General features: G+C 41.8%; 4 protein-coding genes across 6 annotated transcripts in view; all 4 read left to right on the forward strand.

Moving 5' to 3' along the window:
• Positions 1–9,966, forward strand: part of hoxc10a (homeobox C10a) — a 126,960-nt gene extending 116,994 nt beyond the window's left edge. Inside the window, exon 4 of the mRNA XM_074681927.1 lies at positions 9,926–9,966. The gene's annotated coding sequence lies outside the window, so the exon portion shown is untranslated. The remainder of the gene's footprint in view (positions 1–9,925) is intronic.
• LOC141799585 (homeobox protein Hox-C6a) lies at positions 621–1,813 on the forward strand. 3 transcript variants are annotated; one of them, XM_074681865.1, is made up of 2 exons: positions 621–1,017; positions 1,452–1,813. In XM_074681865.1, exons 1-2 carry the CDS (start codon positions 621–623, stop codon positions 1,763–1,765), a joined length of 711 nt encoding a protein of 236 aa, XP_074537966.1. In that variant the 3' UTR covers positions 1,766–1,813. The 3 variants fall into 3 exon arrangements, with proteins under 3 accessions (XP_074537966.1, XP_074537967.1, XP_074537969.1); XM_074681866.1 differs by having other exon boundaries at positions 1,455–1,813; XM_074681868.1 differs by having other exon boundaries at positions 621–1,014; positions 1,455–1,813.
• Positions 3,475–5,856, forward strand: hoxc5a (homeobox C5a). Its single transcript, XM_074681930.1, has 2 exons — positions 3,475–3,955; positions 5,182–5,856. The coding sequence occupies exons 1-2, from the start codon at positions 3,475–3,477 to the stop codon at positions 5,388–5,390; spliced, it is 690 nt and encodes a 229-aa protein (XP_074538031.1). The 3' UTR covers positions 5,391–5,856.
• Positions 9,967–14,532: 4,566 nt separating the features above from the next.
• Positions 14,533–27,179, forward strand: hoxc4a (homeobox C4a). The gene is given in 6 exon segments (XM_074680654.1): positions 14,533–14,989; positions 15,495–15,850; positions 24,211–24,298; positions 24,301–24,361; positions 24,698–24,870; positions 26,123–27,179. Coding segments are annotated over 6 exon segments (1,581 nt in total). The 5' UTR covers positions 14,533–14,553; the 3' UTR covers positions 26,590–27,179.
• The last annotated feature ends 138 nt before the right edge of the window (positions 27,180–27,317 follow it).

Below are 27,317 nucleotides of genomic sequence, written 5' to 3' on the forward strand. Positions count from 1 at the left end.
CTTTGTCTTTGATTAATGATTTCATACTTGATATGTTGATTTCACTCTCTAAAAACCTCCTTAAGCTGACTTCATGTGTGTTATAATGCAAATAACCCGCCCTGCTTTGACGGTGATTCCTGTTCTGAATGACATTGGCTCCATTTTTCACCCGCACTTCCCTCACCAAACACCACATTCTGTAAAACTTCAAGTCAGAAAAAGCCTCATCCATCCCGACTGCACAGACAGTGTGCCACTCCAACTCCACGTCGTGTTTATCGGCATTTAGCACTAATGTTCAAGCTCTGAGCTAAAAGCTACACTTTCTCTTCAACTCCTGCCTCTCAATTGGTGGAGACCGGTCAGCTGACGTTGTCATATTGTCTCTCACCGAGCCAAGCCTCGGCTATAACACTCGCGTTTGTGCGTCTTAACCGGAGATTGGAAATTAATAATATTGAATCCTCAAAGTAGCCCACGTCCAGTTAGAGAGGCAGAAAGTGGAGAGAGAAAAAAGAAGAGCTTGGAGAAAGGTGTGGTTGGTTGACACAGACGGGAAGGAGATTTACTGAGAAGGAGATTGAAAAGAGAGCGATAAAGAAGTGGGGAGAGTTTGGTGAGAGGGTAACAAGCAAGGTATGAATTCTTATTTCGCAAACCCGTCGCTCTCGTGCCATTTATCCGGTGGTCAAGATGTTTTGCCTAACGTCCCCCTGAACTCCACCACCTATGACACAGTCAGACATTTTTCGTCGTACGGTGCCGCTGTGACCCAGAATCGGATATATGCACCTTTCTACTCCCCTCAAGACAATGTCGTCTTTGGCTCTGGCAGGGCACAGTACGAGTATGGATCAAACGTGTTTCTTCAGGACAAGGACGTGCTCCCCAGCTGCAGACAAACTAACATGGGACTCAATACACAAAGCCACATTGCTCAAGAGTACAGTTTGGATCAAGGAAGAGCAGGAGCGCAGGAGCAGAAAACCAACATCCCGATCTACCCGTGGATGCAGCGCATGAACTCACACAGCGGTGAGTTTTACTACGACAAATAAATTAAGGAAATGGGCCACTTTTACGATATGTCTTACCAAGAGAGTAAGTTACTTTTTATGGCCCCATAAAACATTACTGTATCCCCTCGACCTGTAGATGGGCCTTTGCATGTGCAAACAAACAGCTTTCATTTTAAGGAAGATTTAGGAGACAAATAGAGACGCGTGAGGGACTGAAGATGCATTATTATGCTTTTATTATTTTAGATAATAAAGCAAAGATGGCCCTGGAGATAGTCTTGCAGATTAATATATTTATTTTTCTGCATGAATTTTGATTATGAGGTAAAACTTGTGCTCAACTGTCTCCAAGCATTTTTTTTAACCACAGACAGAAGCATGCTTATTTTACTGTCAAATCAGATGTCGCCTTACAGATGATTAAATTAGTCATTCCACTTTGTATCTCAGCAGGAGTGGGCTACGGGACAGACAGGCGCAGAGGACGTCAGATCTACTCTCGCTACCAAACACTCGAGCTGGAGAAGGAGTTTCACTTCAACCGCTACCTGACCAGGCGCAGACGCATCGAAATCGCCAATGCGCTTTGTTTAACAGAACGCCAGATCAAAATCTGGTTTCAGAACCGGCGCATGAAATGGAAGAAAGAGAGCAACCTGACCTCCACGGTGACTGGAAGTGAACAGACAGGAGCCTCTCAGGAGGAGGAAGCACGCAGTGGCGCAGCGGAAGAAGAAAAGGATGAGGACAAGAAGAAAGAATAGTTAAAAAAGGAGGAAGAAGCACCATTAAACCCAACATAACTACCTAAAAAAATCTACATGGACTTGAGAGTGACTTCACTGCATGATGGCTAAACCCCGCAGCTCTCCCACTTATACCCCATGTTGACCACAGGAGTGTTGAGCCTTAGAAATCCAAATTATTTCAGCCACAGTTTGGCCCCCTGTGACATGTGGAGCGCTCATATTTTTAACATTATTTTCCTGCAATGTCACACTTGTATTGTGAAAATAATAAAGAAGTATTAATTTCTACGTTTTCTCATGCCAGTAAAATCTGTGTATATATCCCCACACCCTATCCATCACTGTGAACTCTTTGATCACCTCTCAGAAAACAGTGTTGGTCAGACCTAACTCAGTATTGTATGCGCACATTCCACGAAAGGAACGGACACTTTATTTTATCACCGTATAATCCAGTACTTGAATAATGCGCCGAAAAGTGTCCTGCTGCATAAACATGAAAGTTGCACGGATAGAATACACTCCGCACACACACAACACACACAACTGAAATGTCTGTATATAATCAAAGTAACAGTATATAATGTCAGCCCTGTGAAGACTTATGTGCATTTAGCCGCTTTAATAGACGCTGCATAACATCAAATTTTTGCTTATAGACCCCCTCTTTTATTTGGTCGGTTGACACAATATCCCTGTGCGATAGATTTGTACACTTGTAATCATTCACTTTTGTTTGGGAATTCATGTTTTTGTCATAAATGTGTATCATGGAATAAAATATTTGTAAAAATTTCACCTTGGTCTTGTGTTTTTGTGAGCAACTTCATCAACAGAAACATGGTTACATGAGCGCATAAAGACAGTGTTTTGTAAATACGCACGACACTGTGCGGAAAAGGAAAGACTTTTTGCTAAGTTTCCAATGTTTCCACGAACTTTATGATCAGTGGAAACGAAAGGTAAACAGATAGATCAGTTTAGTGCTTTTCAAGAAATTTCTCGCAATTAAGATTAATATTTCCCACTCTCTGATCGCAGTTTCCAGTACGCGAAATGAACTATTATCCATTATTCAGAAACACACTTTAACATTCCCGTATCGCTTGATACAACTGTATCCATACGCGTAAAAACGTGTCCATGCGTAAAAATGTTAAGCCAAGGGGCAACTCGGAGCTTATCATTATTATTTTATCATTATTATTATAATTATGGTTATTGTTATTATCATAAGTGTTATTATTAGTATTAGACTATGTTGGTGCCGGTGGACTCGCGTTGTGTCAGGGAGATTTGGGCGCTCGTGACGGTCCTGCTCCATACCAGACACCAGATGACGCTCTTGTCTTACTGTCCTGCCCTTTTTTTCGCGCTAAACATCCCTGCCTGGTCCTCAACAACCAACAGCTCAAAGTTTACCGGACACGTTTCTCCTATTCATCAATATCCCCATTGAGTATCAAAGCCAATTTATGACTGGCCAACATGCGCACGTGATCCCATACAAATACCCCATATTTGGGCAGCGCACGTCGGATCAAGAATTAAAAAAAAGATACCAAAGCCTACTCGACCTATAAATCCTGGATTATTTTTATAGTGCGGACAGCTGTGAATTTTCCAAAAGCGGCTACAAAGAAAAGCAATGATCAACAAAAACAAGGAAATAAGCGCAGCATCCATCCCGCAGCCCTCTCTAGTTTAAAAAGAAACTAGTCAAAATGAGCTCTTATGTTGACAGCTGCAATCTCACGCAAACAAGCGAGACAACTTCTCCTAACACTATGTTTAGTTTCGATGTGTCTGGGCGCACGTCCAGCCGCTATGAGGGTGTTAATGTGAACGGGATATTCACATGTCCCGTCCCCACGACCTCTGCTGAACGGGAGGAGATGAAAACTAGCTTGCGTGGCAGTGCGGATACTCCTCTCCCGGCAGGACCACAGATAACCATGGTCTCCAGCAGCTCGTCCGGGGGCGACGCAAGCGGGCTCGGCTACGGAGGCAGCACTGTGCTGGGACTTGGGACGGACAGAGACCCGGAGAGGAGCGCGAGATCCGGCGGCCACAAGAGCCAAGAGAGCGACAGAAACGCGGAGAAAACGCAGGCGGTGGAAAGAAACACAAAAGTGAGCCAGCGGCAGGACAGTGAGCAGCGGCCACAGATTTATCCATGGATGACAAAACTGCACATGAGCCACGGTAAAGTTTGTCTATTTCCTAAAGTGAGACTGAGATGCTTTCCCTTATTCACTCTTAACGCTGCTACACTTCTTTTCGCCCGTTCCACTTTCCCCTCTTGAGTTTTATAGGCCAAACGCAGGAAATAATAAAAACTCGCGGTCATAAATTTTATGACAAAGGCATCCATTGCTCGTAAACCTGCTCTGTTACGGTGAAGAGGTGATCTGCGGGGTGATTTATGGTGCTATAATTGGATAAGAGAACTAAACTGTGATAAAACTATGAAATAATATTTACAAATTCCCCTCCAAGAATCAGTTTGTGCTTTCTTCCTTTTTTTAACCTTGCTCGAGCTTCATGTTTTTACATGATCACACTGTATGTGTGGGAGAAGCTTTAGCCTTAAATTGAACTCTGGGAAACACCAATGCCCTGACCCATTCATGAACTTTTCACCTCTACAACATTTCAATAGGCGTGTTCTTTCTCCCTGCCTTCTGAAACCACTGGTTGATTCCTAAGGCTGTGGATGTGGACAGTGAGCACATTTGCTTCAGAAAAAGAGGAAAGCTATCTCTGTGTTGTGTGGATCCATATGCAAACTTGTAGGAGCACGCAGCTGTGATGTTAGAAATATTTCAGTCCACTCGAGAAGGCCTGTAGCTTTGCTTAGCACGTCTGAGCACGAGCGCGTCTATAAATATGAAAATATATCTGGAAACAACTCTGGAAAACATTAGCTTTCCTCTTTTGATCTTAAGAGTTTACACATCTGTTTATCCTCCCATGGTTTCATCTACCTCTGGCGTCCGTTAATAGGCCGGGGCCAGTGTGTACCAGGGGGGCAGTTTCCCTGTTTTATCACAGTAAAACTAAAAGGTGCCGTTCTTAAATTAAGTGCTGTTCAGGGTGGTGAATATTTCAATGTGAAATGATGTGTATATCTTTTCCCTCATATCCTTAGTTTATTTATTGGATCAAGCTAACAAAATCAGCCTGACATAAATGTTAATTACTTTTACCCACAGTAAGTTATACCAGCTTAAATTAGATTACATAAAGAGATCTTGATTTTTCACATCAGGTTAGGAGGGCCATAAACAAAACGAATTTTCTTGTATTTCGTCATTGTGGATATAACAGATCTTATTTAGGGTAATAATTGTAACAGTAATATACCTTTGGCTTTATTTATTTACCTTTATAATGCTTCCAAAGGCTAACTGATTTTAATACTGCTCCAGAATCGGAGGGTAAGCGCTCCAGGACCAGCTACACCCGCTACCAGACTCTGGAGCTGGAGAAAGAGTTTCACTTCAACCGCTACCTGAGCCGCCGCAGGCGCGTGGAGATCGCGCACACCCTGTGCCTGAACGAGAGGCAGATCAAGATCTGGTTCCAAAACAGACGGATGAAGTGGAAGAAGGACTCAAAGATCAAAGTGAAGGAGTAAAAGACGAGGAAAGGGGTGCAGCAGTGAGCACACATTGTCAGCCCCACTCTGCTGCTGCTGCTACTGCACCACAGTGCTTGGAGTGGTGCGTGACCTCCGGATGAACTGCGAGGAGCAATGACATCATGACACCGCTCTGTGTGCTTCATCACCAATTATGTGTCACTTGCTGCAGTTTGGGACCTAATGTATTGAATATCACTCACTTTGATCAATCGGTTTACATTTCTAAATTAATTTGCTGCCCATGCGATGATAACCTCACTTTGCTGCACGGAGGGGACACGAGGCCGAGGGGGAGATGCTTGGTCCTTCACGCTGCAAGGCTCGGAGCTCTGCAGTGCACTGATAGGCTGCACAACAATACTAATAATCTGTGTTTTAATTACGGTTAGAGTAGATGAGGCTCGGTGATAGATGACTCTTTATCATCATGAGAGGGAACTCTGGTCAAAGACGCAAACAATCCCCGGACTGCTATGGAAATCACACCATTAAAGTGTGCTCCTGCAGTATAAACAACCTTCTATTCTTCCCTCATGTCTGATATGTTGCAGTGCAAACAATAAGTTAGGATGTGTGATGTGTACAGTGAGCTAATATTTTGACTGGGTTTCTGTTCATGTTGTGTGTCTTTTCTTTGTGAATCTAAATCATTCTGTGTAATGCAGCGACTGTGTGTGATAATATTGTGATGTGCAATGAAGCCATTTCTGTACACTCTATAAACTTAAGGTGCCTGGTTCAAAACCAGGCCCAGAATAACTGATCGATGGCTTAATTGTTGATTGTAACCAATAAAAACTCATCATGGAAAGCACTCCTTATCATTATATTCATCACAAAGGATGTATAAAATGAACATTGAAATGTACTTTTTCAAATTCGCTTTATTTTTTTCATTACTCCTCCTTCTTCCTACTGGTGATGTTTTTCAGTCAGTCTCTGGATCATCTGAATTTCCCTGACAGACAAACGCGCTCAGAAGTTTAATGCCCTCATAAAACTTTATTGCCCCTCTTTCAGCTCTCCACCACAGGCACACTCCGTTTCCTGTTTAGTCAGGGAAGGAAGAGACTCTCTAACTAGCCTGAGATAACACTCACCCACAACACAACACGGATGCAAAACTTTGGTTTCCCGTGGCCGCAGACGGACGCACCATGCGCCACAGCAGAGGCCGTGTGGCACCTTTATGACATGGCCCCGCTCTTTAATCCCAGCATCATTACACCACAGTTAAAACAACACTAGAGGACATAAAACCACGCGGTTTGCTTTTGGAGAAGTAGTAGCTGTACTCTTCAGTTTAGTTCAAGGTTAGGATGTTAATTTTCTCTATCACTACTCAAAGAAAATAAAAACACACTCACCTCTCAAACTAAAAGCTTCCTATTCAACTTCCTGGTGGTTTTGAGAACCGGTCAGCGCAGCGTCCACTTTCTCTGCGCTCTGCTAGGCCTAACCTATACATGGACAATGCATTCAATCCCCTTTTTCTATGTCTTTCTTTTAGGGTATTTTAAAGTTTACAAGGTTACATATGCCAATTGCCCCAAGCCGGGCCTGTGAATGGTGCATAGGGAACACGTGGTGTCATTTAAGTGGGTTTTATGGCCTGGAAGAGCTGACAAACCTTCGATATATACACATCATATATAATCTTAACTGTCCGGAATCGCAGCTGCCGGCTTCTCCTTATCTGAGGGAGAAAGGGCTTTGTGGCAGTGAGGATGCAGTACCTTTCTCCGGACTGTGTGAGAGAGGCGGCTGCTGCGGAGAGCTGCACGCTGCAGTAAGTTCATTTTAACTTTGACTACAGGCCTGCGACTGTGCCGTAATTCCACTTGGGAAATATAGTCGTTGTTTACTATAAGTGTGGCTTTGGGTGCATGCTTATCTGTGTAGATTGCTCAAAAAATAATCCAAAGGCTGGTTAATAAGCGTTTGATAATTATAGAACAATTGCATTTTTACAATAGCCGTTATTTGTTACAGGCTAATTTGAAGGGAATGTGTTGTTTTGCATTTAGACTGACAGAAACGAGGTTGTTCTGAATTTCCCAGCGTGATTTTTAAGGACGGTTTAAAAGTCTATTTCATCAACACCAGCTCTGTATTTGCAGAATTTAATCTTTGGAAACATAGATGTTTTAATGCCACAATAAGATTTTCTGTGCAGTGACAGTTTATGTGGTTCAACAGTTTGTTCAGCGTGTTGGTCCTGTCAGCAGGATGAGGGAAAATGTCTGAGAGAATGAAAAGTCAGCCAGTATGACCAAAAATTATCTGACGCTCAGCTTCATCCTACACACGCCCTCTCGCTAAGATATACAGTGACCGTCTCTCATGGAAATACCTGCTGTGTGTTTGATTTTTGTTGGTTGAATTCTTCATGCACTTTAATGGCACAGAATGGGAAAAAAAAGTGTCATTTTTGTGGGGCTTTGGTTTTCTGCAGTGCAATAATTTTGTCTGTAGAGCTTGGTGAGCATCCTCCTCGTCGCTGTGTGGGTGCTCCTGTTGTTCCAGGGTCATGTCTGGGCCAGGAGACATGTTTAATTCAAAGCCATTGTTCTGAATACTTAATACGGAATGGCTATCCTTTGATAAAACAGAGGACTTGAGATATTTGTGCTGTGTGTGAACAAAAAAAGCATGTTTTATGCACATCGAACGAGTATTTATTTATTTTTACTCCTCACATTCTTTTGAACTTCTTGTCCTGGTGCGGGGACAGATATCTCTGGATTGATCAGTTTGGAGACTGATGAGGCGATGTGATCTTACAGTTCGATGGTTTTCTATAGGGCACATCATTTAATTGTTCATAAGTCTCAGGAAGCAGCTCATCCAAGAAATACTGTAGTGTGCTTCAATCAATGTGAGAAGCTGGAAATGACTTACTCTGATGTTAAAGCTGGAGTGTGTGAGTGGAGCCCAGCTCTCAGAAAGAGAACCGTGTGTGTGTGAGTGTGTGTGTGCTGGCTGTGGTGCTGCCTCAACTGTAGTAATACACCTACGTTAACATACATGTTTGTATGTTATATACGACTCCTCTGCTGTAGTGTTTTTTAAAGATAGTGTTTTCTTATTAGGGGTTTCAGCTTTCCAATCAGCTGTGTAGAATGATCACTTATACACTTCCAAAAGGGGGCGCTGTGTAACATGCAGCTGTGTGGGTGATGACACACAGTAGAGGACAATGTGTCCACGGAAAGGCTTTTTTTTGTCGAAAATATATGTTTATTTGACCCTATATTTGTGAAATATAATTCAACATTAACTGTAACTAATAGAGATATTTTGTCAACTTTTAAAATACAAACCAAAAATTTCCCATAATGCCCGAACTTATTTATATCACAAAAGCATTTGTGAAATAGCTTTTTATGTGTTTTAGATTATTAATAAATTTGTTGCGCAAAAATCACACGTTTTTAAAGTGTCTGAGATCTTTCTCACCATCGAAATAGATTTTTTTGAAATGTCCTTTCATTTACTTCAGTATTAAAGGAATTTGATACCAAAGATTTATGTAACTCTCAGAAAAATGCACTGTCTGAAACCAGAGTAATGCCAGCAGAGTAAAAGTGAAACAGTGTAAACATCCGTTTTCTCCTCTATGTTCTGTGCTCTCGTGTTCCTTTCTCTGACCTGTGGAGCTGACACTGTCATCATTCACACACAGGGGTCATTTCCGGGTGAGCACAAACTTCCCTCTTTGTCTGACTCCAAATAAGAACCATAAACTCTCATTACACCGTTTTCCCAACTCACATCGAATGTATTTACAATGTGCAGACAAAGTCGTGATTCTTTTATTGACTGTGCGCCATAATTCAGCCGCGATGAAGTCCAGGGATTTCTATTCTTAGAACATTTACCCATGGAAAAACCAAAACGTCTGTAAATTTAGATTTTTACCGCCTGAGAATGACCTGTCCTGGATTTTCTGTCCTCGGTCCGCTTCTGCTGGAGCCCTCACGTCATATTTTTCTGGGACAGACTTCCTTCAATTGGGCTAAATACATGAGAGATGAAATGTACAGGGGCGCATGGGAGAGTTATTAAATTAAAATAATCTCAGACATGTATCAGAATGGTTTATTTCAGGAGAAACAGAAGTTTACTCCAGAGAGTGCTTCGAAAAAATCCAACAGGCCTGTTGCTTTTTACGCACGTGACATAAATTGTCTTATTCTCATTAGATTGATTTTATTTGTATTAGTTTTATTTTATGATGACAATTACAAATGAAACATAAACGAAACTAACAGACACGAAATCTATCTATTCATTGAAAAGGTATTACGCAGGGTTATCATTATTTTTATTTTTATTAGAATAAGGGCCCGGATATAATTCCTGGATATAATTCCTGGAAATAAATCTTAATAATTTAACTAAATTTTCGAGGTTTAAGTACTGGAATCCGTATAAAGTATTTAGAATTCCAGTGTTGTTGAGAACCGAAAAGACCTTTTTCCTGTGGAATATTACTGGACTAATTTTCGTTTCTCTCTTTTTTGCAGACTGTTCATCGGGTCAAAAAAGAGTGGCACCGTGGATTTCTCAGTAAGTGTTGCCCATCGGCCCTCGCCTCTGCACCTGGCTTCAGTCAGGAGCTGTGACACTTCATGCAGCTTGTTATTTTGCTGCAGGCTAACAGCTGGCTGCTCTGACACTACGGTTGTAATGTCTGTAATATAAACCAGTTTATTCAGGGAGTATGGGGTTTGGGTAGACGATTATTTTTGTGACTTCCATGTAGCTCGTTTATTATTTCAAACATTACCTTCACAAACAAAACTTAGCTGTAATTACAGTCCTCCTGCAGTCCACTTCGTGTCTTGTTAATATCGAGAGGAGTTGCACTCTGGTTGCACAGGTGAGCCGGATTCACCTCTGCAGTAATGAAGCACAGCATACTGTAATGAGCTGCAAACCAAACAATGGTTTCTGAGGGGCATCTAGTGTTTAAAAGCACCTCTGCTTCCCTGGCTGCTGCTTTTACAGGCTCCTCATACCCAACTGGTCTCCAGTCTGTCTGCACTTCATTAAAACTTTTTATTTTAACTGGACGCTCCAGTTTAACGTTATTGCACCTTGGGAGGGTGCACGTGCGAAGGCTATTAGGTTAAGGGTTTGATTAAACGCGCATCGTAACCATTTTCATCAGGGAGTGGGGAATATTGCTGCTCATGCTGCATCCAGGTCAGCTGCTGCTGGGCCACCAAATTAAAAAACAGACACAACAACAAGGTCCTCTACGTACTTCAGCCCAGATTTATTCTGTTTACATATGTACATGTGTGAACATGCTTGTACCTGTTATTTTGCAGGGAGGGCGCAAAAAAGAGGAAGCTTAACAATTCCTCAAATGAACAAATGAAACATCAAATTAGTCCGCCTGAGGGCCTCATTTTTTGTACTTCTACATTATAACTAGTTATTGAACTAGGTGCACGATCTGAAAGCCATTTGTGGGGAGAAGGAATTCATTGCTGTCTCTCCATCAATAATCCTTGGCAGTGAACTATTGGAAGCAGTCAAACGCGAGGGGTGAAACGCGGGTCAGGCTGTCTAACTAATATTAAAATGCGTCCGCCAGAGCGCAGGAGGAGAGAGGGGAGTGCGGTGTGCGTGCAGCTCAGATGCACAACAAACAGCATGTATTTACATGAGGATGTGACAAAGCCAAATTAACATGAGTGTGATGTTTTGGGAAATATAACCACCTTAGTTGCTTTGCTCTGTAGTTAGAAAAAAAATCTGTTGGATGGTTAATCAGATGGCGCGAGGAGAGAAATGTAGATTGAGATGTTTTTTGACAGTGTCTGAAGTCCCATGTGCATTTCCACTGTAATCAATTCGATTGATTCACAATCCACGCATGTTTGCTGTTTTTAATAACCCCTGAACAGGTCACATGTCTGATATTGCATTTTTCATCTGGGGCTTTCTCATTAGCTCTCGGAGTGGCAGGAAGCAGGGTTACCGAGCGGTCAGTATGGTAATGGCGAGCACAAGAAATGGTTGGGAACAATAGAAACTTATTTTTCATCTGTGCTGTCACGCCGTCCCTTTGTATGCGCCGTGTTTGCGACTGAATATTCATATAGGAGCTACCTCAAAGGCGGAGAGTGAATGTCGAAAAGAGGGAGCCCCTTGTTCTTTGCGCACAGCGTTTTTGTGTGCGTGTGTGCGACTGTGGGCAAGCATGTTTGTGCAGTCGATTCCCATGAAGGCAAACATGTTAGATATGTTTCCTGTATATTCTTAATATCAAAAGAGCTTCTTTAACCCTGGTAGGGAGCCCCAGCTTTGTGCTTGGTGCCTGCATTTTCGCTAGGATTCAGACATAGATAACATGCATGCACCGAAAGATCTCCTTTTGCAGCTTCTAACCTAAAACTCATTAGTTGTCTATATGTACCCTGTAGAACCGAATTTGTGTGAATCCAAACAGTCGCAAATACGTCTCTACAGGAATACATGGGCAACTGAAATACCACGCCAACAGCCAATGGATTCCTCTGCTTCCTCTCCCCTCTCTCTGTCTGGGTTCCGTCTTGCTTCTGCATATCCCAGCATCAGTGATAAACACATAGATTCAGGCTCGAGCGACGCAATAACATTGTCACAGTGTATTCACAGTGTATTCACAGTGCAGAAAACGGTGGATTGTGCAAGCAGGTTAGGCCACGGAGAGTAAAGCCATGTGTGCAGAGTGGAGGCTACTACTGTGTCAGAGCCTGTAAAACACGTTAGGAACCAGGGGTCGTTTAAAAGTGACTGATTTACGGCTTTTATTGCTCTATAAAACGCCTCTAACATCCTCGCGAGGGCTAATAGAAATGTCGCGCGCATTCTGTACAAACAGGAGAGCGAGAAATGACATCCCACGTCACTTTTAGCCACATTATGTAATTTTCCTGAAGAAATACACACACACAATAACTGTAGAGCCGCTGCAGTTGAACAATAGATTTGCTTGTGTGCTGTCTGTCAAGTGTAACTGGGAGCCTTGGCCTTTGAGCTGCTTTAACCAATATTGTTGTTTGTTCTGCGGTTGTTCCGCTGTTTTCGATTGTCTAAGACCTCTCAACCTTCCCCACACATACAATTTAGAAGTTGTGAAATCTGCATGTTGTATCCAAGCTGATAAGCCAGCTCTGAGATCCCCTGGCTGCTGCTAAGTGTGGGATGGTAAGTGGAAGCCAACAGCAGCACATGACAAGTTTATACAGCCTGGCAGGATCAGTTTACAGAGTGATAGCAGACCTCCAGTAATGTGGCTGATGCTCGTTGCTTCTGCCATGATAAGTATGTAACATTTGGAGGCTGAGTTTCCATCTGGCAGCATGACTAAACTTTTTTTTTTTTTTTAATTTTTATATACTCACAACCTACAAGGATAGTTATAGGAAAGGGAGTTGTGCAAATTGGCCACTTTCTAATTTCTGGTCATAAATAGGAAAGTTTTCTTTTATCAGTGTTTTTCATTGCGTTTGAGTTGATAATTGTCCTCATACAGATTCAATGTAGTGATGTGTGACATGTGATGTTGGTCACATGCTCTTGTTTAGGTTATAACTTGTCTTGCAAGTAGAATTAAATGATCAGGACTTTAGTGTTGTGGTAGTCAGGAGTTAATGAAGAGATGCAGTAGTCTTGCCTAAAAAAAAAAAAAGAAGATCTTTTTGAGGAAAAGAAGGATTTTTTTTTAACTTCATACAGGAGCTAGGTACCTGACAGACACAGAACAATCACCTGAAACTGTGGGCCTCTATGACATCAGGATTTATCTGCAATGAGGTTAACAAATCCTGTTGCTCTTTGACTCTCTGGTCTGTATCTCCATAGTGATATAGGTCCCCCTCTTGTAGGTCTGTGACATCCAAAGCTTCATGATGGTTGTATCCCCATGCTGACTGCTCATTGACATCATAGTAGTGCTGCTGTGCACAGTTGGGAGACCACAGGGACTGTTTAAAAGCTGGCTTTAGGTCTGTGATCTTACCTCGTAAATATTGAGTAACTTTGGGCCTGGGGCATCATAGGTGCAGGGTTTTACACTTTTTGTTTTGAGACATGCTGATGCTCATTTAAGTATTAAAATGTGCAAAAAGATTTTTTTTAGCTTCCTTGTGTAAAATGAGAAAATGTTATTAAAAATTAAAAGCATTCCTTAACATTTGGCTTTTTTATGTTCTTTTTGAACTTTTCTTGACTTCTACGCACATCACATATAGTTAATAAAATGCAGATTTTGCCCCAAACTAGATCTGTATAGAACAACCATGTCAACTTAGTTATCCTTTCTGTAATCAGTACCCTCACCTATTTTCTAACTCCTGATGAACAACCCAAAAGAAGTCTATATAAAAGAGAGTCTGATATAAAACTGAATAAATAGTTCTCCTTAGAGGCTCTTGTTGAATCGGACTGACTCTTCTGTTCTCCATCATTATAGATTATCAGGCCTGTGTTCAAACATCAACCCCTCCTCCTGAACATCTCCCCCTCCAGTCCTCCTCTCTGACATTTAGCTTCTCCATAAACCTTTGAAATATCAGTGCTGAAGCGCTTTTAGAAATATCATCAAAGCTGCAGCAGCTCTATAACTCTTAAGTGTATTAATGGAGCGTAATGTGTTTCACAGCTGAAGTGTTGTTGCTAAAGACTTCATTAATTAGCAGATAACCTTTCTATAAGGCGTGCAGCCTAACTAAATGATTGCTTTGCTATTGTTGTGCCTTATCCTTGGTGAATCACCTATTGTCCCTTTGAATAATTGAGACCACAGGATTTTGCCTGTTTTATTTTTTCCTTGGTCAGCAACTAGCTACTAGTTTTGTCCCCAAGATCAATTGCCTTGGTAACACAACCAGAGAGGGAGAGGGGGAAAAGGAGAGAGAGGGAGTGATAGAGAGAGGTAGGGACAGGCAGGGAGAGGGAGAGAGATTTGTGCCCACAATGGCGACTGTAGGTATGCTAAATACCTCTGGTTCCTTATCCGGGAACTACCTCTTACTCCGCGATTGGGCCACTGGGTCACGTGGTAAAAGTAACTTTACAGGGCTGCTCGCAAGTAGGAGGGCTTTATGGAGCAGAAAAACGACAAAGCTAGAAAAATTATTTTCCACTCCAGAAATTAATGATCATGAGCTCGTATTTGATGGAGTCTAACTACATTGATCCGAAATTTCCTCCATGCGAGGAATATTCGCAAAATAACTACATCCCCGAGCATAGTCCAGAATATTACAGCCGCGCGAGGGACACTGGCTACCAGCATCACCATCAGGAGTTATATCCTCCGCGGGCGAGCTACCAAGAGCGCCAGTATAACTGTGCAAGCATCCCTGAACCTGACACGCCACGGGGACATGGAATACCCCAATCTGCGCACCTGCTGACAGGGAAAGGGCAGCCTGCTTCATGTGAAACCCCACAGTTGTCCATGTCCCCCGCCACCCCACCGGCCGCCACCTCCGCCTGCAACCAAGCCACCCCGGAGCATCCCAACAGCACAGCCTCTTCCAAGCAGCCCGTGGTGTACCCGTGGATGAAGAAAATTCACGTCAGCACTGGTAGGCAACTTGTGTGTTTATGTTCCCTGCACTCCTCATGCTCCTCTCTCCCTCTTTTCCCTCCCTTTATCAGTCCCTCTGACTCCCATCTCGTTGCCAGCCCCTGCTCCGATAGCAGCGAAGCCTTTGAAATGGCACAATTGAGGCGGATTTACGACTCGGCATTGGTAATTACACCCACCATAAATTTTATAGCCGAGGTATACTCAGGGCAGCCGTATCACCATGTGGCTTCTGCTGTTATGTATTGCGCGATGGAGAGAGAGGGGGAGACATGAATAAGAGAAAAAAATTGAGCTTTGTAATCTTGCATTAATAATTTAGCTGATAGTTGGATGTGAGTGTCCTCTCATTACGCAGAGAAGTTCTTAACTTCCCATTTAAATCCCTCAAACAGCCAAACATTCATATCCAATAAATCTTTGCAGCCATATCTCAGTTGAGGCCATTCTTGTTTACCCCTCCTTTCCTCCCTTCTCTGTCTCTCCACTTCTCCTCTTTCCAGTGAACCCGGGGTACAATGGGACGGAGCCCAAGCGGTCGAGGACAGCATACACCCGGCAGCAGGTCTTAGAATTGGAGAAGGAATTCCACTATAACCGATATTTAACTCGGCGGAGGCGCATCGAGATTGCCCACACCCTGGTTCTCTCCGAGCGACAGATTAAAATATGGTTTCAAAACCGCAGGATGAAATGGAAAAAGGACCACAGGCTGCCGAACACCAAAGTGAGATCATCTTCCTCTTCCTCCGGCTCCAACACAGGCTCAGCAGCCGGCGCTGTAGCCGCTGCCTCGGCCACTAACACAGGGGCCCCCGACGAACTGACCGGAGCGCAGCATGGCGAGGATATTACCAGGTTATAAACCCACCAGCCAGAAAAAGAACTGGTTATTTATAGAACAATTCTATATTTTGTTTTGGTAGCTATCTTGTGCGGTTTCCTTTAAGTCCAAAGTTATATAAAATGCATGTTATATAGCATGGATTACTGCGAACACCGATGAATTATTTTTACGTGACACAGGGTTTAATTTATTTGAAGCTCAATTAAAATGTTTTTTATGAAAATGTTTTGAATGAAGGAACAAAAAAAAGTAGAAAAAAAATATACATTTTATCAAAATGTTATTGTGGGCCGTTCTTTTGCCCTGCTGCCCATTAAGGTGAAATGCACAATCTATTTATTTCAAACAACACTGGAAGGAAATCACTATAATAATAGTTATTTTTGGTATATAAAAAAAGCTGGAACACACCATTGATCTTGAACTTGTTTGTTTTGGATAATGTGTGAAATTACCTCGTGTATTTCAGAAAACAGGATTTTATTTGCAGTTTAGTTTTGTGGTGTTGATGTTGTGTTTTAGACCGTTAAAAAGCAGATTATTGTGAAATGCAATAAACGGAGTGTAGTGTATTTGTGCTAATCATATTGGTCAATAAAACAGTGAGTGTCTACTAGTTTTAAAAAAACGTTTGGTCCAAACATCATTTTTGGCAAGACGAGGTCTGCTTTTATTTTGCCAGTTTTGGAGGAATTCACCTTTAAACATGTAAACATGTGACTATCTGAACATTTCATGAGGGGGACACAAGAACCACTGTGTTTTCAATCTTTGTAAGTCCTGAAGCTCTTTCTGGCGTCTTTAAATCAGCAATGTGTAAAGCCTGTGTGTGAGTGTGTGTTTTTGTGAGTGTGTGTTTGAGTTTGTGTGTGTGTGTGTGTGTATGTGTGCGTTAACGTTTGGCTCATAAGGGACTGAGCTTGTTTCTAAAATGTGAAGAAAAAAAGAAATAGTTTGCGCTCTGCATTATGTGCAACCTCATCAGTCTGAAGGGCATTCAATTAGCGGTAAAGACGTCAAGCCAGTGAGGCCCTGAACGCAACACTGCACTGCCTCTCTGCTCCCTGCGTCCTGACCTCAACACAAAGCTGCATGCCATTCATTTAGAGGACATTTGCAATGTGTTAGACATTATAGACTGTTGTGAGAATATTCTGAATCATTTTGTAAGTAGTTGCCCTGCTTTTTCTATAGTCCACTGCGCCATGCGACTGAAGTTTTCCAATGTAAAAAAAAATTAAAAGACATCAAATAAAAAAATTGAATAAAAGCGTGGATTGCAGATAAACTGAACATAGTGCGTCATGTGGTTTTGGATGGAGATTGAGGAAATGATCTGATCTTTGGTATCAAGCTCTGCAATGACGCTGGTGTTTCCTTGTGGGTTGTTTACTCGTTTTTTTTTTTTTTTTTTTGCATTATGTTCCTGCTGTCTCCCCATTGGGCCAGAGCATGCAGCAGCTCGCAAAGCACAAAAACCTACATTTTCAAAAGAAAAAAAAGGTGCTCACTGCAACGTCATCCTCCTACTTTCATGTAGCAGGAGAACCAACACTCTCAAGGACTGTTTACGACTGTAGATCTTCTGGACTGATCCAACATCATGACAGCCTCACACAAACTGCATCTGATCTTGAGTGTCTTCTTTGTGTTTTTCTCACACAATGATGCTGTCTTTTGCGTTTTTTAAAAAAAAAATGTGTGCAAAAGGATCCCAGTTCAACCATGACTGAAATCCAAAGACCCGCAAGAATTTGATAGATTATTGAAATTGTGACATGAATAGACCTTATATAAAATGCCTCGCGTAGTGGGGGAGCTCGTGAGCACAAAAGGAAGAGGTATTCTCCATCATCAATCTTTCACTGCACAGTTTTGTGTGTTATGTTCGGGAAAAACAGCTCTGGCTACATACAGTGTTGATCTTTCCAAATATTATGTACCAGGCCGTATATCATGTAACATTATTCCGAGATGTGAGACTTTAAATGGACTTTAGAATAACTCACTTTATCCACAGAAGAGCGGTTACAATCTGCCTTTTGGTGGAGGCTTTGGAAAGGCACTAGAATGGTGCTGAGACGGCGCTGAAAAATGAATCCACGAGCCTTTATGTTGCTGGACAGATTAGAGAAATTAATGTGCGCGCCACAGCCGCAGCATCCCCTCGCTCCCTTTCTCGGCCCTGTCGCCTCCATGTCGCGAGGCTGAAAAGGTACTTTATTGAAGTTTGGGGGCGAAGAGGGAGAAGGCCGAGTTCACCTCGAGGACACGTTTTCTGTCCCATTAGGCTCATTTCAGTCTGGATGGCCGACCTCTCCCACCCTGTGACCTGGCTCCTTCTCTGTACGTGTACCTTCTGTGTGCGCGCGCGCTGCTCCCTCTTGGCCTCGGCTTTCTTTGATTTTTCTTCCTTGTTGTGCCCAGAGAGAGGCCTACAGTGGGGCATCGGGGAATGGGTTCTATGTTTGTGTGAATCAGAGTAACCCAGGACACTGCTGAACCCTCTGACATAAGCGTCTTCTGTGTTTTGTGTCAACCAGACTGGCTCTAAACCGAACTGGAAACTATTAGTGGCAGATTTAAGAAGCGGGGAAGTAGAAGTAGCATGAGGACACATGGTTGTAATAACCGAGGATATTATGAAACCATGCACCAGTTCAAACTAGGAGATTTAGCTTTACATTCGTTTTGTATGTTTTTGTCCAATTGATACGTGTAACCATCAAAAATAAAAATAGCTAAAATTAGCGCGAGTCTTAAAATGTCACACTTCCGGGGGTTAATTACATTCCCCAAAGTGTCCAAAAACAAGAGGCAGTAAAAATAGCTGGCTCAGTCACGTGACTTCAGTGTGACTCGCGAGAATAACAGGCCTCAGGTCAGTACCTCCACTCAAAACTAAGCTGCCAATTATAGCCAGGTGTTTGTGACAGTTTTGGGACAGTTGGTCATTGTGATTAGTTTATGAACAGGGACCTTCAAGATCAGTCACAAAAACCTTCAAACTTTCAAACGGACATTCCTCTTCTCCTCAAAACTTTTAGTTTCAACTAATTCCAATTTGAATAAGATAAGAACTTTAATTTACTAATAGTTTGATATGATGTGCCCCAAAAAGTATTATTGTTTGGATTAAGATTGATGTATTGTCGATGATTTTATGATTTCTTCAACTGGTTGATGAACGTTGTTATTTTTTAGTGCGCAATGCATAAGGGTGGTCATTCATTGCATGCTTTCTTTTCTTTTCTTTTCTTTTCTTTTCTTTTCTTTTCTTTTCTTTTTTTTTCTTTTAATGCATAAGAAAACGACTTGGCCTTGTTCTTTGTGTCCAGGATTAAAATGTAGTCAGTAGCATGTCTACAGAGCTTAACAGCTGACAGACACTAATATCCAAACAAGGACTCAAGTGTCAATCATGCCAAAATCCAGCCTCCTGAAAGACAGACTCAGGTTACACTGGAGCAAGACGGTGTCTCTTTTTTCTTTCCCGTCATTGTGGATTATGTTGAAATAGAAGGAGACTGTAAAGAAATAAGGCAATTTATTTTATTTCTGACTTTTTTTTTGTAATTATGGATTTATTATTATACATGGCAGATTTTACTGGATCCTTTACAAAGTGTAGTTGTAAATAGTTTACACAAAAGCTTATGTCGCTTGTCAGCCATAAATCTATCAGTTAGTTATTCAACTGTGGGCTTATGTACACAGACTTCTATTCACTAAAATTTTCTTAGTACTAACATTGTTTTTGTTATCATATTTAGAGACTATTTTATACTTCTATGCGGTCTGAACAAGCAAATAATTATTTTGTGATACTGAGTCGAAACTTTTCAATTCTTATATCTCAAGTTTGAACATGGCTTAAAAAACCACCAGATCAAAATCACTTTAAGGCACACATTTTATCTTTTTAATCAATGAGGGGCATTTTCTACATTTCAAATAAACTCTGACATTTTCACTGATTATTCACTGTAAAGTGACGGCAGTATAACTTTACGAGTTCGTATTTTTTTAAGCTCAGTGCCTTATAGAGACCCTGTGTTTTTGTGTTTGAAGTTCACTGTTTAAATTGTTCTTCTCTTACTCAGCTTTTAACTGCTTTACTCTGAGTGGAGAGACTGTTGAATCACGCACATGATTTCAGCTCACAGTGCACCGCTGCAGGCTGCAGCCTGTGATTTACGAGCACCTCGGGCCAGGACTCTCTCTTTGAGGATATAAAAACTTAACACAAACAGTCATCAAATTGTTTGAACAAGAGCAATCCGAAACCAAAATGATCCGCCGTTTTGGTGCTTTGTTTTATTATCGCCTGTTTGTATTGTAAAAGCGTGTTTTTTAATGTTTAATTCCCTGCTCTCGTCTCAGGTGAGTGGCTTCTTCAGCAACAGCTCTTTGTGCTGAAAGATCCGTGCTGCTGTATTGTGAGTGGTAGTGTGTTTAAACGGCAGCCATGGCAGATGCATAAAGGCTGTAGAGTTGAAACAGGGGTCACGCTGCTATTTTCCAGGGACACAGAGGCTCTGGCGCATTGACCAGCAGTGGGTGTGTCATAAATCCGTAAATCTTTGGAGGGAGCAGATGCACCACGTCTCTTCTTTGTGTATGTCAGTGTGGGTGTGTGTGAGAGAGAGTGTGTGTGATGGAGGCAGAGTTTAATTAATTTACATAAAAGTAGATTTTAAAACTCCATCAAACATGATGAAGTGATTTACCTTCAGTGCTGGCAAACATTTCATATCAGCTTGGATCCACAGTCCCTACGCAGGGCATGATGGGATGGCGTAAGCTTTATGTCACCATAACGCCTCGCTGAGATATTCTTCATTAGCCTATTTGCTGCATCGTTGAGGACCTCAGAAATGACATTCATTTTCTCCTAGTTCAAGGAGCCATCGAGGGCCCAGGCAAGCACTAGACTGAGTTATGATCGTGTGATTCACTTTTCATTAGCACAAGTGATCTGAATATGGGATCCGGAGACTATAGATCCACCATTTACGCACAGGTTAAGTGAAAACGTGCTATTCTTTATTGGATTTGCTCTCTGGATATTATTCTCTGCAGGGGTTGTGTGGCCACATGTTGCATTTCTGCTCCTCTCATCTCGCGAGGCCAGCTGCCAGAGTCACATTTTCTCAGGGAGCTACAGCTTGGTGCTTGATGTGGGACGGGTATTTTCAAAATAAAAGGGGAATCTAAAAAATAAAAGGGGCGCTTTTTTCACCAATATTGAAACAACAAGATCTTTAAACAGTACATTGATAGAGTTGCCCACCTTTTGGTGTAGGATTGTTATTAGCTTTTTTGTGTCAATTCTAACCCCCAATTTCTATTGTCATTTGCAAAAAAATGCAAAAAAGAAAACCAGAGTACACGAAATTACATTTTTGATTGTTTATTTCCAAACTCCCACTGCTTTTTCCACAACTGTATTAAAATCAGTAAAGCTTACCCAAAGTGCTTTACGGCTGATGCAAACAGCAGGTCAAAGAAATAATAAAGCTTGAAGTTTAAGTAATATATGATGCAGTGTAATCACCCACAAACAAACATATGATGCACCGTGCGACGTATTTCAGATAAGAAGTGCATCTAAAAAATCTGAAGTGCTGTAGGATTATTAACATAAACATTGTTTTTCCCCTGAATTAAAAAAAAAAAATCCACACGCATAGATTCGCTGTTTTTAAGCTGCAGGATTCGTGTCCTCTGCCCTCCGCACATACACATAGGCCAAGCTGTAGGCTACACCCAGTTTGCACTTTAAGCTACAACCAAATTAATAAAATATGTTAATTTACGCGTCCATGCTACAGTCAGGACTTGTTTGGTAAATTGACAGTGTGTGTCTTTCCTTCACTTATGAAGTACAGTGTGCAAACTCTGGTCCTTTCATTTCACTCTGCATTGTTTACAGCAATATAGGGCAGTGGACCCATAAATCTTCCGCGTGCTCTGCGGAGACAGCGCCATTTGTATGCACCGTTTTAACCGACAGCATCCTCTGCCCATTAACGTCTTCTCTCAGCTCTCTCTCTCAGTCTGCTCTTATCTGCACCGCTCTGTCCCCTGCAAATACATCCACTGATCCGTGCATTCAGCTCTGAAAACCAATTATGTTTATTTGTAAGATTAGGGAACATTTATATTTTGTGAAGACAAAACAAAAATCTAAGAACTGTGTTGCATGTTGCAGATCCTCCCCCTGCATGCCGCAGATATCCCCCCTTTCCCCCTGCACGTTATTGGTGTAAAAATAAAAGTTTATCGACGGTTTCCTCGCTTGTTTGTGTCAGCAGGCGAGAGAGCGCAGAAGGTAAGGAGGAATTGTAAAAGGGTTGACACCCAGAGCGACCGGCGCGCTTTTGTGTGAGAGAGAAAAATGATTTATTGCCACTGAGGCGGTTCAAACAGAGTTCACGGAGAATTGTGGTGGAGGCGCGGAGGAGCTAAATTATGGGCTTGCTGAGCTAGTATATCATAGATTCTATCTCACATTCAGAGAGTGTGTTCAAGGGTGTGAGGCAAGGAAAACAAAAGCAATTTAATTACGGCCCTCATTTCAGTCAGGCCTGATGCATGCTTCCCAGTTCACCCCTTAATAATAATAATAATAATAATAATAATAATAATAATAATAATAATAATAATAATAATATTAATAATAATAATAATAATAATAATAATAATAATAATAATAATAATAATAATAATAATAATAATTTAAATATTAGTATACCAAAAACAGTAAAAGATGAAATTGTATTTTAGTTTTGAAAGCCTTAAAAGAAATTCAGACCAAGTCCACAGGGAAACAGCAGTTGTACTGAATGTACATTTTAACATTTTATTCATTTAGAAAAAAATAAATGAATAAATAAAATACGAAGGACGTGTCTCCTGTGTGGAGGTTCAGGTGAAGCTTCGGTAATAGTGGCAGCAGGGGTGAAACGCAAAAGGGGGAAGGCTCCTCTTCTTCAGCCTGAGTGCATAATCCATCACCGCAGAGACATCTAAAGAGGGTCTTCTCGACAGCTTTGTTGTACTGAAACACCAGAAGCAACTTCTATCTAAAGCCTGCTTTTACTACAAGATTGATACTACCACAGGTTATAGCTATATGCTAATATTGCAGCCTGCAGAACCCTCTCATTTACAGAGCACTATTTAAAATTTTGCAAGTGCTTCATTATTCTATTATCTGCCCACTTTGTCCTTTGTTGAAATTAAGCAATCATGCTTTATGAGTTTTTTTTTTCTTTCTTTCTTTTTTGTTCCAAAGAGTAACTCAGTTAGGGCATACTTTTGTAGCTTTAATGCAAAACAATTACCCAAGGAATATTTATTCTGTTGTTTTTAAATGAAGTTGTAAAATTCATATCTTATTTAAATAGTTTGCACCTTTATGGCTGTATTTCAGAGTTGCTTGGTTGACTTGTGTGCTCCTCAGTGTGTGTGCAAACTGGCGCACAGAGGCTATACTTAACATCTCTTCTTCTTTGTGCAGCAAGCAGGATGTTTACCACCAAACGGTTCATTGACAGGCAGAGACACTTGATACTGTACTTCAGTGATGCCTGATTAATGCAAATACGTTGTATCCTCCTATAGAAAAAAAAACACTCATGGTTGCCTCCTTTGTCTTTGTGTGGCAATGACTGTCAAGCCTTTGTTTGACCACTCCCAGTGAATCCTATTAAGGCAAAGCTACACTTCCACTACGACAGTTAAAGCATATGCTTTTAAAAAAAGGCCCGCCTTTTTTTTTTTTAAAGGGCAGTTAAAGTAGTTGCAAACTAACTAACACGGATCGGAATTATTTGTTTTTTTTTTTAGGGGAAAAACAGCCCTGATGCACAAGGTGGATAGAGCAGATAGCTTAACATGAAAACATAACCGGTTAATGATTTTTGCCTTGATTTTTTTAATCATAATTTAATTTGGAAAATTTGCCGGTGCGCCTTATTTTTAGATATTTTCACATGTAAGAAACCTCCGGAATGATAATGAGATTTGGTCAATAACCCGTTATTTTCCAGATCATAGACGCAGCCCTCCTGTAGCAGGGGGCTCCTCGCGTTGCATCCGAGAAAAATAAAACCTACCACCAAAAGCTCAAGGTGTGCAGCTCCGTACATACACGCGTCCTGTCAGGAGATTTCCGATAGTAAACAAACTCAGGTTTTTAGAATCGAATCTTACGTTTCTCACAGAGCAACTCTTTGACTGTCTCCCTGAATTCCTCCATTTTTCTCCCTCTCCCTTTTACACATCTCACAGTTTCTCTTCTCCTCACTACACGCGTGTTGACGTCTTTTCATAGTCCGCTATATGTGTTTTTTTTTTATCCCTAGGTAAAGACTCGCAGGCTGCAGCTCAGAGAAATGTTGGCTGAAGAAATATCGCAGAAGCTTCTTCGGGCGTCCCAAGTTGCCGGCAGATTACTTCCCAACTCCAGGGCTCTGCCATTGGAGGAGGGACCCACGTGACCACGGCACCCTTCTGGTAAATATTATTCAAATGCTCCACATGGTTACTCCAAGTGCTCTTCTCTGCATGCCTTTTTACTTGTAGGTTAATTGTGATAGGATATTAGACAGACCCGAAGTCTTGGGCTTTAGTGCTGTTGAGGGATTCCTGGTTTTATTTGAGTCAGTTTGATGAGTTCATGGACCCCCAACTGTCTGCCCTCCCACTGCAGCTGCATGGCAACAGTTTGGCTATGAGCTCTGGACAAGTGCCAGAACTGAGCCCTGGATACAATGAAGGAGGAGGAGGAGGAGGAGGAGGCCAAGAAGCAGAACTTAATCAGCAAAACATGACCTCTTCTGCTCCTGTCAGTTCCAGGTTGAACCCAGGTGAACAGTTTCAGAATCCACCTGAGCTTGTGGGTCACTGCCACGCCAAGGACAAGCTGGACATCAAGAGCAGAAGCTGTGGTGTGCTCACCATCTGTCACTCAGGAGTCGTTTTCCCCTGGATGAATCCACGGACTGCTGACTCTCAACAATCTGGTAACTCCTGCTTTGTTTATGGATTTTTTGCAGCTGTAACTAATGGGACAAAATGGCAACACGTTGTTTATTAGGTGCTCTGATGGGGTGAATCCAAATCTGACCTTTTAAGTCGACTGTTTTTGCATCAAAGCAGCACCATTTCGTCCCAGTCATTTATACATGATTACTATTTATAGCAAGCTAAAGTCTCACTTTAGTTATAAAACGTGTCACCTGCATCATTTACTGTGCATTAAGGCAGGTTGGCCAGATGTGAGAGCTCTCTCCACTGTAAGGTTGGTTAGGTTTGTATGCGATTCAGTGTTGATGTTGCAGCACAGTCAAAAACACACAAATGCCTCTCACTTACTCTCACTCTCACGTTTCTTGTTCGTCTGGTCTGAAGGCAAACAAAGGTGGTGCTGAAGGGGCCACACACAAACCTCCTGAACTTCTTCCTGGATCCTTTTGTTACTCAACAAAATGTAAACAAGTAGATGATATAATTGATTTTATATGCATAACCCAATCATCAAACACACTACATACCAGCCTTTTTTTATGTCAGAATGTATGTTTGTTGTGTGTAATTTTTTAATCCAGTGTCTAATAGATTTCACAGAAGGATTACAGTGAGCACAGATAGCCACCGTAAACAATTTTGTGCAGCATTGAAAGGAAAATAAAAATAGTTTGTTGTTTTTTCAAGAGAAGTAGACAAGCTCTACAGACAAGCTAGCCCATAACCAGAGAGCTCCCATCTGGCTGAGTGTTGTAAAGCAGTTTCCTCTCTTAGGCCTTATTAAGTGCCCATTAACCCCTTCATGTCATGTTGTTATCAACAGGGCCCCGGTATCGCTCATATACATGTCAAATGGAACCTCTAATGGTGGTTATTTTCAGTGCTGCTCCCAAGGTACCTTTTAAGTGACTGAGATGGGGATTTGACAGGTCTGCTTCCGCGTGGAGCTGTGATTAATGTGGCCTGTCAGGCTTGCAGTAGTGGCGTAAGATGTTTCCCCCAGACTGTTTCTTCAGGAGGTAACTTTCCCTGAACACACGACACAGTAGACAGCCAGTCTTTTAGAGCGTCTCAAGCATGAGTGAATACACAGGAAGAGCTGAGGGCCCTGCTTTATCCCGGGCTGATTGGTGGAGGATTAGCATCGAAAGGCTTTCTGCAGAGGGTTTACCTTTCAGGATAGACCTGTCAGAGATGTGCCACTCTGATTTTAACATTCTCCTTTCCTTGTGTGCTTCTCTCTTGCAGCAGCTCTATCAGTAAGAAGGAGTGCCAGGAGGGAGAGGACAGCGTTCACCAACAGCCAGCTTCTGGAGCTGGAGAAGGAGTTCTACTTCAGCCCTTACCTGTGTCGCCCTCGCAGGATGGAGATGGCTGCTGGGCTGCAGCTCACAGATCGTCAAGTTAAGATCTGGTTTCAGAACCGCAGGATGAGGTACAAGAGGGAGAACAAGTATGGAAAGTTGTCTTCCTTTGACCCCTCTCCAGGCTCATGTCCAGACCTATTAAGGTTCCCGGACTCTTGTGCTGAAAGAACGTCTCCCTCAGCAGAGTTTCACTACATGGATTATGCTGCTGTCTCCTGCAGTAGTGGTCAGTGTTTTCTACCTGCAGAGCTGACCCATCAGAGCTGCATACCTCCATCTGTTAGTCTACTGCCCTCCTGCACGGGTGGAGATAGTCATCACCATGCCGGCATTTCAAACTGGCCCTAGAGCCACATAATAGCCGCCCCTCCTGTGCTCATCAAAATCTCAACAATGCATCCACTTTCACTTACTTATAAAAGACCGGAGGACGTCTGATTAGCCTCCCTGGGCTAGAAACCCCCCATCACACCCGCTCACCATTCATGAAAGATTTTAATTAAACTATGTGAATGTATCTTAATTAAAGGAGGGCTGCAGTGAACTCATTTGTGTTTTCCAGGAACAGAAACTGGAGACTGCAGGTCTTTGGACTTGATGTAAATACTGAACTCTAACTGCATGAACAAGTTGTTGAAGCATTTTTTTAGCTACATGTTTTTTTAATGTGTTTTAGTGGCTGGTAACAACAATGTCACTGCATCTTCAAAGCATGTGGGAATAATACTGTGAGTGAGATTTTTAACATTATCTTGTCATCAGAGAGCAGCCAAGTGGCTGTAACAGTTGTTTGGCTTCTCTTCTTACACTTTAAAGAGCTGACCTTTGTGTACAATAAGAAACAAAAAAAACTGAAAGAAAAAAAATCTCATTGAATGATGTTTTATTTTTGTTAAAGCTATTTAAAGATAGGGGAAGTCTTTGATACTGTTTCTTGATTAACTGAGATGTCACATGCTGTACATGCTTAATAAATGCATTTGGGAAATCTGCAGCTCTTGTGCGCTGTTTACATAATTCACGGCTGATTAAAATGACATTTTTCTCAGTGATATTTCATTATCAAAGATTCCTAA

This window comes from Halichoeres trimaculatus, unplaced genomic scaffold (assembly GCF_033239565.1).
Source record: "Halichoeres trimaculatus isolate MK-OKI-2021-1 unplaced genomic scaffold, fHalTri1.1 fHalTri1_scaffold_11, whole genome shotgun sequence".
In the NCBI taxonomy this organism is placed as follows: domain Eukaryota; kingdom Metazoa; phylum Chordata; class Actinopteri; order Labriformes; family Labridae; genus Halichoeres; species Halichoeres trimaculatus.